This window comes from Eretmochelys imbricata, chromosome 4, assembly GCF_965152235.1.
Source record: "Eretmochelys imbricata isolate rEreImb1 chromosome 4, rEreImb1.hap1, whole genome shotgun sequence".
In the NCBI taxonomy this organism is placed as follows: domain Eukaryota; kingdom Metazoa; phylum Chordata; order Testudines; family Cheloniidae; genus Eretmochelys; species Eretmochelys imbricata.
This window is the reverse complement of record NC_135575.1, coordinates 119905280-119921618: the sequence shown is the minus strand read 5'-3', so window position 1 is coordinate 119921618 and position 16339 is coordinate 119905280. Positions and strand designations below refer to the sequence as shown.

The window sequence follows — 16339 nt, the reverse complement described above, 5'->3', positions numbered from 1 at the left end:
TCCATCTGGCAGTGCAAGGGCACACGGTATTTTCCCATGCTATGACTGGCCAGTTCCTTAAGGGTTTGGACCGTCTTTTTCCATATTTTAGACCCCCCGGTCCCACAGTGGGACCTAAACCTGGTGTTGGCTCGTCTCACAGGGCCCCCATTTGAATCACGGGCCACGTGCTCCTGGTCTCACCTCTCATGGAAGGTGGCCTTCCTGGTTGCAATCACATCAGCCAGCCGAGTCTCGGAGCTCAGGGCCCTGACCTCCGAGCTGCCGTACATGGTCTTTCATAAAGACAAGGTCCAGCTCCGCCCACACCCCACGTTCCTCCCAAAGGTGGTCTTTGCCTACCACATGGGTCAGGACATTTTTCTACCGGTCCTATGGCTGAAGCCTCACGCGTGCAGTGAGGAGCGCCGTCTCCACACTCTTGATGTGTGGTGGGCTCTGGCTTTCTACCTCGAGCGGACCAAGCCGTTTGGAAAGTTCTCGCAACTGTTTGTCGCCTTGGCTGAGCGCGAGGGGCCAGCCGATTTCCACTCAGCGGCTTTCCAATCAGATCACTTCGTGCATCCATTCCTGTTATGAGCTGGTGGGTGTCCCCCCGGCTACCCATTGTGAGGGCACACTCGACTAGAACGCAGGCCTCGTCGGCTGCCTTCATGTCCCACGTCCCCATCCAGGACATTTGTAGGGCCTCCAAGTGGTCTCCGGTTCAAACGTTCACCTCGCACTATGCGATCGTCCCCCAAACCAGGGATGATGCCAGGTTTGGCAGGGCTGTCCTCCATCCTGGAAACTTGTGAACTCCTACCCACCTCCAACAGATATAGCTTGGAATCACCTATTGTGGAAAACACATGAGCAATCTCTCTCGAAGAAGAAAAGACAGTTACCTTTTCCGTAACTGGTGTTCTTCGAGATGTGTTGCTCATGTCTATTCCACATCCCACCCTCCTTCCCTTCCGTCGGAGTTGTCTGGCAAGAAGGAACCGAGGATGGGGGGAGCGGGGAAAAACTTCTGGCACTGGTGCACGTGGCACGCACACCTGTTGTGGAATAGACATGAGCAACACATCTTGAAGAACACCAGTTACGGAAAAGGTAACTGTCTTTTTTATTAATAAACCCACCTTGAGAAAGGGGACATGGAACTGAACTTGAGGATTTGGGCTTTATTTGGACTGCCCTGGCTAATAAATCTGCCCACTGTCGTACGGACATGTATTCATTAAAAAGAATGGACTGTAAAGCATTATTGTCAACTTAAACAACTTCAGGTGAGGGAGGAAGAATTTTCCTTTTCTCTAAAGAAAATCAGATACACATGAGACCTACTGGGCCAAATATGATGACCTGACATTGTCCCAATAAGTTTGCCTACTGCACATTATAGAGCTATAGAAAACAGATCTATAGGAGTCTGCCTGTTACTTACAGTGTTTGAAAATCCATTCATTTCTAACTTTTCAGTGACTTTTGGTTTTTCAAAATTCAAAATAATTTTCCATAAACCATTTCAATGTATCTTTCAGATACTGTCTTCTTATCTCTAAATATACTGTAGAGAACAATCCTGCACCAGTAGTGAAATGGATTAGGTGACCTAGGTCTTTTCCATTTCTAACTTCTATGATTCTATGACGATGTATTCCAGTTGGCAGTGCTGCTGTTACACTTGTCAAATACCATCTTTATTCACACAGCAACAGTAAAAATCAGATCCCTAAAAGCTACTTATTTTTCCAGTACATTTTTCTGCACAACAATAATACAACATTCCATCAAAAGCTCTTTAAAAAATGTCTGTGTTTACATTTTCTGACACTGTTAGTTTTGATATTTTGATCACCAGACACCAGCTCTAGTCTCTTACCAAGAATTATTTTGACCGATAGCTTTTTATTTTTGTTAATCATTCAAAATACTATGAAGTCGTTCTGTGCCAAAAATATTAACACTTTAAAATCCTTTCCTAACATAGGCATGGCATAAGAGATCTGCCGTGGTTTCTAATCCACTGTTTTTTCTGGCAGTGCTACCTTTCTATGTATAAATCTAAGGCAATATTGTGGAGCAGTAAGTGCTGCCTGTTGGGAAATGATGCCTTCAGATAGGTGTCTTAGGTGGATGAAAACAGTGTAAATATGAATATTTTAATTTAGAGACTGACTACAATCATTTGATTCAGAGAAGAATTTCTAAAAGCATCATAGGCATATTTTATGGAAATAATGACAACCTGTTGGCACTGTGATTAAAGTAAAATCATCCTTCTAAAACACTGGAGACAATATATTGTAATTTTAAAATTGAAACTCTTTGTTAGTGCATCAGTGTGCTGTTTTTAAAAACTGCTTGAATTAGTTATTGTTTAATCTTTAAACAAATAGGCTATTTCCTCCTTTTTAGAACTACTGGGGCAGGGGGAAGTTTATTGCTGCAAATTTTATATATATTTATAATTTTTATTAATTTTTTCATATATAACAAATATATCAAAATACAAGATTCAGCATAATACATAAAGTAAATAAAGAGGGTCAAGCTAAAGGGAGGGCAGGTGAAGCAAGCGATCTATCTTCAGGGTCTGCGTTAATCATAGACCTGTAAAAAGTCAGCACAAATTGCTTTGAATTTTTCAGGCATTCCCCTTCTGTGGAATGCCAGTAATTCACTAGCTGAAAGATCAGCCATATCATTGAGCCAGGCATTGATGTTTGGTGGAGATCAACTTTTCCACTTTTGCAGGATTAATTTTTTAGCGACCAAAGCTGCATGTTGGAAACACGGTGCCTTGTTATCAGGTAACCTTCAGGTATCAGAAATATATCCAAGAATTAAATTTAAGAGGGAGAGCTCCAACTTAGCATCCAATATCAAATTGGTCCTTTCATCCACAGTTGCTGCAAAATTAAAGTTAAATGTGTTTTTTCTGAACTGTTCCTGACCCAATGGCATGAAAGGTATTAAAACTGGCGTTGTGGTAGAGCAGCACATTGCCACTGCAGAAATCAGAATTTGGGCCTTGAGGTCCCTTCTGGGCTGGTTGAAGCTTGGAGTGATCTGGTGGCAGTCCACATTACTTGCACATGGGGAGCACCTCAGTTTGTTTTCTATCAACCAATCTCTTTTCGCTCACCCAAGACTTAGTAGTTATGTTGATTTACTCTAAAGGGGAGAGGTACCTAATATACCCTAACCAATCCAAGGTGGTGTTGCTGGTAAGATAGAATGATGAAAAGGGTAAAAGTAGTGGGGAGTCTCAGGACTCAGATGATTCCCTTCTGTTCCCCTGGGGAGAATCAGATTCTGATCTCATCTCCACCACTGTAAATCTGGAGTAACTCCATGACCCTGGTTATAGTCACACCCAGAGTTACTGAGATCAGAATCTGGCCCTCTGTGCCTCACTGAACTGTTCATAACACAAAGATAAGCCATGAAATAGTTTAAAATGTCAGAGTCTCCATGACCCTGGTTATTATTCCCACCCAATAGCTTTGTTGAAAAAGGTAGGTACATAAAAAGGTAGTATATAGTTTATCAGATTGACATTTGTTTATTTTCTGTATATATACACACACACTGAAAAATAAGCAATACCAATCTGCCCTTTTAAAAATTAATTCTCCCAGCTTCTGAGATGGTTCTGTTTGTAGAAATTTAGGGAGACAAGAAAGAGAATGTGTTAAAATACAGAATACTGGATTATGACATACCATTACGGTAAATATTATATATCACAGATTAATAGTCAGTGGTTACATGAACTCTAGAACAGATAGTAAACAGACTAAATTTGAGAGGAATCTGTCCATTTTTGTAACAGATCCATATACATCCAACAGAGAGCTGGCAAATTTTCCTTTTACAGGGATTTGACAAATAATTAGCATTCTCATTTATTACTTATCTCTATGGTATTTTGAAAATGTTACTAAGAATTCTAATAATTTCTAGTATTCCTTCTATTTAAAAAGCTGATATAGGGATGCTGGGGATTGGTCCTGCTTTGAGCAGGGAGTTGGACTAGATGACCTCCAGAGGTCCCTTCCATCCCTGATATTCTATGATTCTATGAATGTTTACAAATGTGTATCTAAGAAACTCTGGTTTTCTATAGTGATCTAAACTGAGAATTTACCAGTAAACATTCATCATATCTGGTCCTTATATGGGCCCGTAAGGGTAAGGAGGGCACAAAGGGCTTTACTTCTTTATACATCCTGTTCAGGAGATAAGCCTTTACTGAAGTCCATGCACACCCCTGACAGTGCACTCTGGGTTGCAAGCCCTCAAAGTAGCAAATGATGATGCAGAGAAGAACTGGTTGCAAAATTTTCACCAATGTTACCCATTGAAAAATGGATTTTAGAACTATATTAGAATCTTCCTGGGAAATGTTTTGTATCATTTGATTTTTTTTTTCAAAACAAATCAAAAGGTCCTTCCCCTCCCCTCCCCATTTCCAGGTTTATTTACACGTTCCCCCCAATATCTCCCTATGGAAAAAATGAGAGAGAGAGAGTGCACACACACAAAAACCACCCTGAACATTTTTCATTTTGATTTATGTTGACAATATTTTAAAATTTTATGTAAAAAATTCATAACAATTAATTTCTTCCAAAATCTTTTTTTTTTTTTTTTTTTACCAGCTCTAACACCCTGCTGTCTGGAGAATCTGGCCACCTGGGAAGGGGAACACACTTTGCAGGTTCCTAGGATCTCTGAAGATAGTTTGGTTTTGTTTTTTTTTCTTCCCTGTGCCAGTTTGCATATACCACAGAACAGTGTGTGTTTGTTTTTGTTTTTTAACAGGAGACTTTTAAGTTTGCCCCTTTTGTTATCTGAAGAGGAATTGCTTAGAATGAGGCAAGAGATCCATTGCTGCTATTCTCAGATGGACAATAACTTAGCTTTGCCCAAGATTCGGAGAAGAGCTTTGCTTCAGGCGTATCAGTCGGCGTGGAGGGAAGCGGAGCTGCTGAAAGTGGATCAGAACTTAGCAGTATCCGACAAACAGGTGGGATCAGTATGGGAACGTTTTACATTTGCCAAATGTGTGCTTTTACTCTCTGCCTCTTTTTCAGGAGTGGGTTTCCCCACATGTGCCATTTTTCATCTGTTTTGGAAGCAGAATGTAATTAGGGTCAGTTCCCAACTGTATGGCCTGATTTATTTGTCAGTTACTGTAGGTAAAAGCTGGATCCTGGCCTCTCCCTGAGTCCAACGTGTTAGCACGGTGCCTCTTGTGATGACTGGTGTGCGTGTTGCCTTCCTGATCCCTGTTCTGTTTTGTTTCCTGGTTCCTGCTACCTGGATTCAGTGCTCTTGTTCCTGTTTGTGTGCACACACAGAGCCTTAGCATTGTGTGTGTGCAGCTACTCATGGCCTGCTGCTGCATATCTGCAATTCAGACTGTTATCAAGATTTATTCAGACTGTTGCTGACCTTAACAGTTCATGGTTATTACATGTTTTGACTCACAGTCTACTGGCATGTCTTACTTGGGGTGATTTTTTGGACTGCTTTTCTGGGGTGCACCAGAGTATAACATGGCAATGAGTGCTTCTGTTCTGCAACTCGTGCTGCCGGCACAGCCTTCGATGGTGATTCTTTATTCAGAATTTTTGGAACTATCTGCAGATTATACAGCTCTCCAATGCTCCATGGTGCCACGTGATGGCATTGATATTTATGGTGGGCTCCTGGAGCCCAAGTCCTCCTTTGATGCAGCTATGCAGCACCGCAACAAGTATTTTGGCATTGGACAGTCTATTCTGAAGCAAATACTCACCGCACAACAAAAACACCAGCCCAGGAACCAAACCCTGCAACAAACCCCGGTGCCAGCTCTGTCCACGTATCTATTCAAGGAACACCATCATAGGACCTAACCACATCAGCCATACCATCAGGGGCTCTTTCACCTGCACATCTACCAACGTGATATATGCCATCATATGCCAGCAATGCCCCTCTGCCATGTACATTGGCCAAACTGAACAGTCTCTACGCAAAAGAATAAATGGACACAAATCTGACATCAGGAATTATAACATTCAAAAAACAGTAGGAGAACACTTCAGTCTCCCTGGTCACTCAATAACAGACCTAAAAGTGGCAATTCTTCAACAAAAAAACTTAAAAAATAGACTCTAATGTGAAACTGCAGAACTGGAATTAATTTGCAAACTGAACACCATCAAATTAGGACTGAATAAAGACTGGCAGTGGTTGGCTCATTACAAAACCTAATTTTCCCCATACTAATTTCCCCCTACTGTTACTCACACCTTCTTGTCAACTGTTTGAAATGGGCCACTCTCATTACCACTACAAAAGTGATCTTTCCTCCCTTGGTATCCTACTGTTAATTGAATTGTCTCGTTAGACTGACCTCTCACTTGGTAAGGCAACTCCCATCTTTTTATGCGCTGTGTATTTATACCTGCTACTGTATTTTTCACTCAATGCATCTGATGAAGTGGGTTCTAGCCCACGAAAGCTTATGTCCAAATAAATTTGTTAGTTTCTAAGGTGCCACAAGGACTCCTTGTTGCTTTTGCTGATACAGACTAACACGGCTACCACTCTAAAACCTGTTCTGGTAAAGAGGAAAATGTTTTTTGAAGCTCTCCAGGAATCCTACGAAACTATACACGAGTTTGCATGTCATCTGCAGTAATGGGTCAGGGACTGTGAATTCGGGGATTTATGATGATCATGCTCAGGGATATTTTTCTGATTAACCACACTGAATGAACAGTTACTGGTTGAAGATGTGAGAATGCTAACTTTTGATGCAACGGTTGCTAAGAGGGAGGCCTTTGCTAGCACTTGGGGTGAAAGTTGTTCTGTGTTTCAGACTGCTGCTACCTTTGTGTCTCCTCTTAAGCCATCAGCTCCTCCGCCTGCTTCCATCACCGAGAATCCTACGATGCTACCTATTCCCGTACCATGGCCTCAGCAGCGAAAGTTGCCAGCTCCTCACTGTTTCTGCTGTGATAGTATGGGTCACTTGGCCAATTTCCCTGCCTGCCCAGTCGGGCTTGTGAGAAGGAAGGACGTTTTAAATTAGTGCGCTGCAGACACTGATTCACAAAGATGGGAGGCCTGTGAATGTGGAGCTGGTCGAGACCACTTTTATTGATGTTTCCTTTAGTATGATCTTCACATGTGGTAAGACGCTGTAGGTGGTATCCTGAAATTAATGGCACACTGCTGAAGTGCATGGTGGATACAGGTGCTGAACTTAATGTTCTCCCTTCTGGGTTAGTTCACAGTCTGGACAGTTGCCTGACAACGGTAATTATAAATGCTTAGAATTTGTATGTCTTGCAGACAGTGGGCAAAGCTGTATGCTCTGCGCCCTACAAGGGCATAGCCTTGACTGCAAAGTTTTACATTGTTAAAGGCATAGCTGCGTATGCAGTTCCATTATTTTCTTTACATCTTGGTATAATGAACTTGCACAGGATATTTCAGGTGGGATTATGTTGGCTAGAACAGAAGGGAATATGCAAAGTATCATTGAGAGACAGCATAGGATATGCATACTCTCTGCAGGTGGATTTGAACATGGAAATGTGCACCACCTGCACATTGCATACTTCCTGCACTTATGGAGAAGATCCAAACAGAAGTTAGTATCTTTTGGAATTTAGTATCTTTTGGAATCTTGTGGAAGGATTGGATCTCACCCATTGTGATCATATACAATGTGACAGGGTCGGGCCGGATGGCTACAGGAGAGTAATCGAAGGCAGATAGATTAGCCCCAGGCTAAGTAGGTCCCTTTTCCCTGGGTAAAGTAACAGGGAAGATTCCAGAACAATCAGGAACCTTCTGGAGACAATTAAGACAGACAGGCTGATTAGAACACCTGCAGCCAGTCATGAAGCTGCTAGAATCAATTAAGGCAGGCTAATCAGGGCACCTGTGTTTAAAAAGGAGCTCACTTCAGTTTCTGGTGCGCATGTAAGGAGCTGAGAGTGGAAGCACATACTGTTGGAGGACTGAGGAGTACAAGCATTATCAGACACGAGGAGGAAGGTCCTATGGTGAGGATAAAGAAGGTGTTGGGTGGAGGCCATGGGGAAGTAGCCCAGGGAGTTGTAGCTGTCGCACAGCTGTTCCAGGAGGCACTCTAGACAGCTGCATTCCACAGGGCCCTGGGCTGGAACCCAGAGTAGAGGGCGGGCCTGGGTTCCCCCCAAACCTCCCAACTCCTGGTCCGACACAGGAGGAGTTGACCTGGACTGTGGGTTCATGAAAACGGCCAAACTGAGGGCTGCCATGAAGCTCCAAGGCGAGCAAAACCACCAATAAGTGCAAGACCCACCAAGGTAGAGGAGGAGCTTTGTCACAAGAAGAAGAGTGGTGATATTCATTTGTGCACAGATTTTAGGGACCTTCATAAATATGTGAAACATTAGCAGTTTCAATTGCCTTCAATGAGGTGACTTGGTGAATAAGTGGATCCCGGATTTTCTCTGTGGTGGACTACCAATCCGGTTATTGACAAGTACCTGAAAGTTTGCAGTTGTTGTTGACCTGTCAGCAAACCATTTGGGAGTATTGCTATCAACAGCTCCCTTTTGGATTAGTCTCTGCTCCTGAGGTATTACGGAAAGTGGTCTCAGCACCCGGATAATAACTAGGGTACATGTTGCTATTTGGATGATATTCTCATCTTTGCTCAGACTCCTCCTGAGCATAATGTTGTTCTGGACCTGATGCTAACCCAACTCCAACAAGCTGGCATAAAGTTGACTGGGCCGAGTGCAGTTTTGCAAAGGTTGCTGTGGAGTTTCTTGGGTATTCTTTGTCCATCAATGGTGTGAAACTGATGGCTGAACAGCTACCAGCTGTTGCTCCAATACTGATTTATGTTTGTTCCGTGGCCTAGCTCGATATATAGGTGGTTATGCTCTGCCCCCTTTCAATACCCTTGCTAAACTGCTGTGGGGTTTAACCCAGAGCCAGGGGCAGTTGGTTTGGACTAAAAAAGCAAAGCAAGCTTTTGAAACCCTGCATCAAGCCCTCTGGTGGATCCAGTCCCAGGCTTATTTTGATCTATAGAAACCCATGGTGAGTCAAAGTGAAGCATGCAATTGGGAGCTGGGTGCAGTTCTGTTCCAGGAGGGACTGCCAGTTACATTTAAATCCTGTACTCTCACCTGAACAAAAGTGACGTATTCCCAGACTGAACCACAGGTCTTGGCGAGGTTTTTTGCTATTGTACACTTGAAGTTTTACTTAGTGGGAAGACATTTCACCTTAGAAACTGATCATTTGTGTCCCATTGATCAGCTGAGCGTGAGGGTCCAGTGGTGGATTATTCAGCTGTAGCAGTATAACTTTGATTTGGTATATATCCGAGGAAGACCTAATTTAATTGTTGATGCTCTTTTGAGAAATTCTGCTTTGTTGGCACCCTCATATGCAGAAACAGCCACATACCCCATATGCTTTTCACTGAAAGATGTGCCAACTGATTTAGGGTGGACCACTAATGCCACTCTTCAAGATGCTGACACGTGCAAGGTGATACATGCTGTACAAGCAGGTTGGATGAACCTCGTTCTTAAGAAAACTTTATCTATGTTCTTCTACAAAATTCGTTCTGAACTCACAGTGAAGGTATGTTACTCAACATATCTTATACAGAGGAGTGTGGGTGACTATTCCAGCAGCATGGTGAGAAGCAGTCCTGGACGTGGCTCATTAAGGACACATGGGAGTTATGAAAAGGAAGGAACTTCGGTGTAGTTTATGCCTGGTGGCCAGGGCTGCATTTAGACATTGAGCATCATGTGAGGGCATGCCCAGTCTGCACACTGCATAGTTGTAAACAGACCGCGGCAGAGAATTGCAGTGGATATTACTCACCCCGTGATTGCACTGCTAGCTGTTACAGCCGATTACTGATGTCATCCCTTTGCATTCATAATTTCTAGGGCTGTTAAGCAATTAAAAAATTAATTGTGATTAATCGCACTATTAAAAAAAATGATCGCAATTAATCAAATGATTAATCGCACTATTAAACAATAATAGAATACCATTTGGAATGGTGGCCGAAGCATGAAGGGGCATACGAATGTTTAGCATAACTGGAATGTAAATACCTTGCAATGCCGGCTACAAAAGTGCCATGCGAACACCTGTTCTCACTTTCAGGTGACATTGTAAATAAGAAGCAGGCAGCATTATCTCTCATAAATGTAAACAAACTTGTTTGTATTAGCGATTGGATGAACAAGAAGTAGGACTGAGGGGACTTGTAGGCTAGTCTAAAGTTACATTGTTTTGTTTTTGAGTGCAGTTATGTAACCAAAAAAAATCTTCATTTGTAAATTGCACTGACACAATAAAGAGATTGCACTACAGTACTTGTATGAGGTGAACTGAAAAATACTGTTTCTTTTGTTTGCCATTTTTACAGTGTAAATTTTTGTAATCAAAAATAATAATTAGGGCTGTCAAGCGATTAAAAAAATTAATAGCCATTAAAAAATTAATCATGATTAATCACGCTGTTAATAATACAATACCATTTATTAAAATATTTTTTGATGTTTTCTACATTTTCGAATATACTGATTTCAGTTACAACACAGAATACAGAGTGTACAGTGCTCACTTTATATTTATTTTTGATTACGAGTATTTACATTGTAAAAAAACAGAAGACATAATATTTTTCAATTCACCTCATACAAGTACTGTAGTGCGATCTCTTTATCATGAAAGTTGTACTTACAAATGTAGAATTATATACAAAAAAACTGCATTCAAAAATGAAACAATGTAAAATTTTAGAGCCTGCAAGTCCATTCAGCCCTACTATGGCAATCACTCTGACAAACAAGTTTGGTTAAAATTTGCAGGAGATAATGCTGCCCGCTTCTTGTTTACAATGTCACCTGAAAGTGAGAACAGGCATGCGCATGGCACTTTTGTAGTCAGCATTGCAAGGTATTTACGTGTCAATTATGCTAAACATCTGTATGCCCCTTCATGCTTCGGCCACCATTCCAGAGGACATGCGTCAATGCTGATGATGGGTTCTGCTAGATAACGATCCAAAGCAGAGTGAACAACCTCATGTTCATTTTCATCATCTGAGTCAGATGCCACCAGCAGAAGTCTGATTTTCTTTTTTTGGTGGTTTGGATTGTGTAGTTTCCGTATCTAAGTGTTGCTCTTTTAAGACTTCTGAAAGCATGTTCCACACCTCGTCCCTCTCAGATTTTGGAAGGCACTTCAGATTCTTAAATCTTAGGTTGAGGGCTGTACCTATTTTTAGAAATCTAACATTGGTACCTTCTTTGTGTTTTGTCACACCTGTGAAGGTGTTCTTAAAACGAACATGTGCTGGGTCATCTCTGAGACTGCTGTGACATGAAATATATGGCAGAATGCAGGTAAAACACAGTGCAGGAAATGTACAGTTCTCCCCCAAGGAGTTCAGTCACAAATGTAATTAACGCCTAATTTTTTTAACGAGCATCATCAGCATGGAAGCATGTCCTCTGGAATAGGAAAATATACTGCCTACTGAAAGGGGAACAGATAGGGAAGAGGTCACTCTTTCTGCATACATTGATATCATTGACCAGTTGGGGAAGTTGCACACACAGCAATAGCATCCATCTCTTGAGCTGAATCAGAGGTATAAACCTATGACCCTAGGATCACCTGGTGCCTATGACCCTAGGATCACCTGGCCAGGTACCACTCAACTTTTGGAGAGAAGGAAGGAAATTGTGGTGACTGATGTGTTCCCTTCCTGCTTCCTCTTCTCTGTTTCTGCTCCTGTTTTGTGTCCTGGTTCCAACTCCTTGAACTCGGTGTTCCTGTTCTTGTTTAAGGCTCTGTTTGTGTGCTGAACAGTGGGTGTGTGCATCTACTAAGGGTCTGGTGCTACATATCTGCTGTTCAGACTGTTATCGTGTTTTGTTCTGACTTTTGCTAACCTAACTAGTTCATGATTATTACATGTTTTGACTGGCAACCTACCTGCATGTCTTGCTTTGTTTTATTTGTGGTTTGGGGCAAGGAATGGTGTCCCTAGCCTCTGTTTGTCAGAGAGTGGAGATGGATGGCAGGAGAGAGATCACTCGATCATTACCTGTTAGGTTCACTCCCTCTGGGGTACCTGGCATTGGCCGCTGTCGGTAGACAGGATACTGGGCTGGATGGACCTTTGGTCTGATCCAGTATGGCCATTCTTATGTTCTTATGAGTTTCTATTCCGGGGTGCATTGGAGCGTAACAGCCTCCTTTCCTATAAATGCTTGATGCAGCTCAGATTTGTTCAGAGGTCCAGTGCACCTTCCACTTGCATAACAGATTCCCTGCCTCCTACAATGTGATTTGTGGTAGTTCAGTGCTGCCTTGTCATTAGTATCCATCTTTTCATGCACTGTGTATATATACCTGCCTACTGTATTTTCCACTCCATGTATCTGATGAAGTGGGTTTTAGCCCACAAAAGCTTATGCCCAAATAAATGTGTTATTCTCTAAGGTGTCACAAGTACTCCTCGTTGTTTTGGCATTTAAAGATGCTTTTCAGGCAGCAATGAGAAAATGTGTTTCCTCCATCCTTCCCTTCCTATGTAGACTAATTGTTCCAGGGCCCTATCCCCTATAATGGGAATAAGCAGTAAGCCAGGAGGTGATCCATCTCTAAGGAGGCCCTTTCTGAAGCCAAAAAAATGGAGCTGTGTTTTGTCTGCTCCCAGCCTGTTGGATCCTTAGTCTGAAACTGGAGATTTGTTGGGACCGCCATATCCCAAACTGAGACTCCTCTGGAGACATATCCACAATGCTGAGTCATTCTTCTTCAGCATCTGGGACTCAGTCTGACTCTACTGCTGAGTCAGTTAGATATTGTCTGGGGGAAAATCCAAGTCCATTCCAATCCACTTAAAAACAGAAAAGCTTGAGGGTCCCCTTTTCTGTTCTAGAGTGGGTAGTGGCTTGCTTTTAGACTTGCCATTCCAAGAGGAGAATCATGACTCTCCCAAGGATGTACTCTTTCATTTTTTTCTAATGTACGTAACAGAAGCTAGGGAATACTCATCTCAGAAGAGGTCAGTTGGTGTAAAGAGGTCAGTCCCAGCCAGGAAAGTATTAGCTAATTGGGTAACAAATTTTCTATTTGGTTATTTAACTTTGTGTAGAGGATGCTTAATTGTCTTGAATGTTATAAACTACAGATTAATTCTTTACCTTAACTTTCTCCATAGAAAAAGAAACATGTCTCTTCTATGAATTGTAGGTCATAGCAATATAACAAAGGGTGATATGTCTCCCCTCTGACTGCAATTTGATTGACTGTGTTTTTCTTAATGTGTAAACTAACTTAGGCACTAGGAATTAGCCTAGTTCAAAATCTTAATGATTTCCAAAATGCTCTGTATTTCAAAAGAGAAATGACTTTGCAGAGCCATAGAGTTGAACAGATTTTATCTTTTCCCTGAGAGCACATTATGCTCAGTTTATATTCCTGTAAAGAATACAAAGGTCAAGAATAATCAGATTACGTAGTAGGGTGCTCCTTAATATTATCATGGGTCATTTGTGATTCATACAGTGCATTTTGAAAACAATTTAATTTTTAAATGAATATGATATCTTGTTCTTTTTTTATGGCTTTCAAAAAGGATGAGGAAAATTTCATCAAGTCATTGCATATAGCATTCACTAAATGTTTGTGTAAAACCAAATTTGTCACTCCTATGCTAGCAGGACAAAATTACTATAATGCAACTTGGTAATTGCATCTCCTTTTCATGGAAGGGATGAATATGTAAACCTGCGTTAAAAAAAGTTAGGCACATTTTGTGGCTTGGTTTGAAATTACTGAATGGGTCCTCTGAAAGGCATAGGTAGAACATGCATTTCCAAGGAACATTTTGTCATGAAAGTCAAGATTTCAGTTTTGTATTATTAACTGGGGAATTGCCCACAAATAATAGTAATAATACTAACACATAGTAATGTCATATAAGTTTTAAAAATATTAAACAATGTGATGACTTTTTACAGCCACAGCCCAAGATCAAAAAACAACGATCCAAGAATAGAAATAAGATAGATGTTCTGAAAAAAACTTTGGAGGATAAAATTCACATCTATGACAAACCGATTACAGATGAAAATTTGAGCAAGGTAAATGTAAATGTTGTTCTGTACATTGATGCTGAACAATTACAAAATAACAGTAATTTCCTATGAATACATTCAAGACCAAGACAGAGAGAGGCATGGAGCTCAGACTAGATGATCATGATGGTCCCCTTCTGGCCTTAAAGTCTATAAGTCTGTGATATGCATAAGTATGGAAAATATTTCATCTCTCTTTTGTGCTTGTCTCCTGGACTTTCAAGATTATGTTGCATTTAAAATAGATTAGCACCTGTGATTTTAGTTGTAAATTTTAGAGTTCATTTTGTTTGTGTGAAAGGTGGCAAGTCCCCATGCCTGAATGCTGGTGTTTCCTGTTTATCACAAGAACACAGCGATGAAGCTGCCTCAGACAATGAGCTTCTAGAAAAATTTCTCATCTTGCCTGTGACAAACTCAGTATTCCAGAGGTGCATGTACTCACTAAGACGAGCCTGGAGGAACTGGGGAATCTATCAGTTTGCTTACCCCTTTCAGTAACAATGCTTATAGAGCAACCTGGAAAGTTTCTTTCTCTAGGAAAATGTTTTCAAAATATTTGACATTTGCTGTATTTTAAAGGCAAAATAATTTACTCTTTGAAAGTATTTTTAGGAGCACCATAGATAAGTCTGTTCCAACAGGGATGATTCAAGAGTATCAACATAGGGATGAACTGAGGCAGAGACAAGGAAATCAGGGTGGCAGAATTTTAACAAGGGACTCCCTGCAAGATCCACAGAGCTCCCTCCAGTACATCTGTGTCAGAGCAGGGTATAACAATACAAGTCCCTCACAGCCCCTCCAGTGTTCCTGAAGTACTCTGCTTTAGGAAGCTCACTTCACGGCTGAGAGAATGATTCAGGTTCCAGACTGATTTGATCCTTGACCTTTCTACTGAAACAAGGATGCCGGTGATGATGATAGGAACATCTGTTCACTGGGAACTGAGTGTAGGCCATTACCTCATTTCACATAGATCACCAAAATCCTCCCTCGTTAAAACTCAGATCCTCCTGCTGAAACATAGCCTGAACAGCTGGGTTGGACTGGGTGCATGAAGGGGAGGAATTCTCCCTGTGCCAGGAAAATTAACCCTCTGTGACTTCAGCGCAGGTAGAGAATAGAGTATCTGTACTGTAGCAGATCCCGAGGCTCCACATGTCTCTGAATCACCCGTGTTCCACACTCTTCAGTGTGCATACACACAAGGAGCCCTTGTGAAGCAGGTTGCACACCACACAGGAGGTGCACACCCACTGCATGACTTCCACAGATGCTGCTGCTGCTACCTTGCACAATAGACCTATCAGAAGTGGTGTAAAAATTTCCCTTAGTGCCCACTGTCTGTCCATTCAACTCATTAGTTTTGCCACGACTTAATGGAGCAGGATCAAGCTCTGATAGCTCCAGCTCCACTGAAAGCTAGGCTCAGGAGTTTAGAGTGTAAAGCCAGAGGGGCAGGGACCAACTTTTACTTTGGTTTTGTACAGTGAAAATTAAGATAGGAGCCTGCCTCTACTTTAAGATAAAGTAGAATACTACAATAAGTATAACAATACTGACAGGAGGAAAGAAGGGTCCTGCAGTTAGGGTGCTAGCCTGGAACTTGGGCAACCCAGATTCAGCACCCTGCTCTGCCAGAGACTTCCCACGTGATAGTGGGCAAGTTACTTAAACTCTCCATGCCTCTGTAAAATGCAGGTAATAGCACTTCTTTACCTCACAGAGGTGTTGTAAGGATAAAAGCATTAGACATTATGAGTTGGGTGTTGAGATACTATAGTAATGGGTGTCATATGAATACCATAGATAAATAATTCAAATAATAATCTGTTAAATGATTGCCTTATCAAGATTAGTTTTCATATATTTAAGATAGACAGTGTAGTGTGTTTGATTACATTTCCTGCAATCTGTATATCCTTTACCAGGAGGCCCAAGAGAATAGGAAATACTGGATGCAGTATGTTTTATTTATGGAAAATTCTGCTTTAATGTGACACTAATATTTTGAGGCAGTAAATGTGCTTGATTTGTGTAACTTCTATAGCCCTTTTTATCATTTCATTGATGGAGAGTTTATTTCAATTTAGATACAGCACCAGGCTCGCTCTGGAGTTCTTTTGTAATGTCCTTGCCTGTCTTCTTTTGAGTTGAAC

General features: G+C 41.5%; 1 protein-coding gene across 1 annotated transcript in view; it reads left to right on the top strand.

Annotated features, from left to right (window-relative positions):
• Positions 1–16339, top strand: part of EVC2 (EvC ciliary complex subunit 2) — a 160730-nt gene that overhangs the window by 100728 nt on the left and 43663 nt on the right. Inside the window, exons 15-16 of the mRNA XM_077814642.1 lie at positions 4816–5020; positions 14061–14183. Of these exons, the coding sequence (XP_077670768.1) occupies positions 4816–5020; positions 14061–14183 (328 nt within the window). The remainder of the gene's footprint in view (positions 1–4815; positions 5021–14060; positions 14184–16339) is intronic.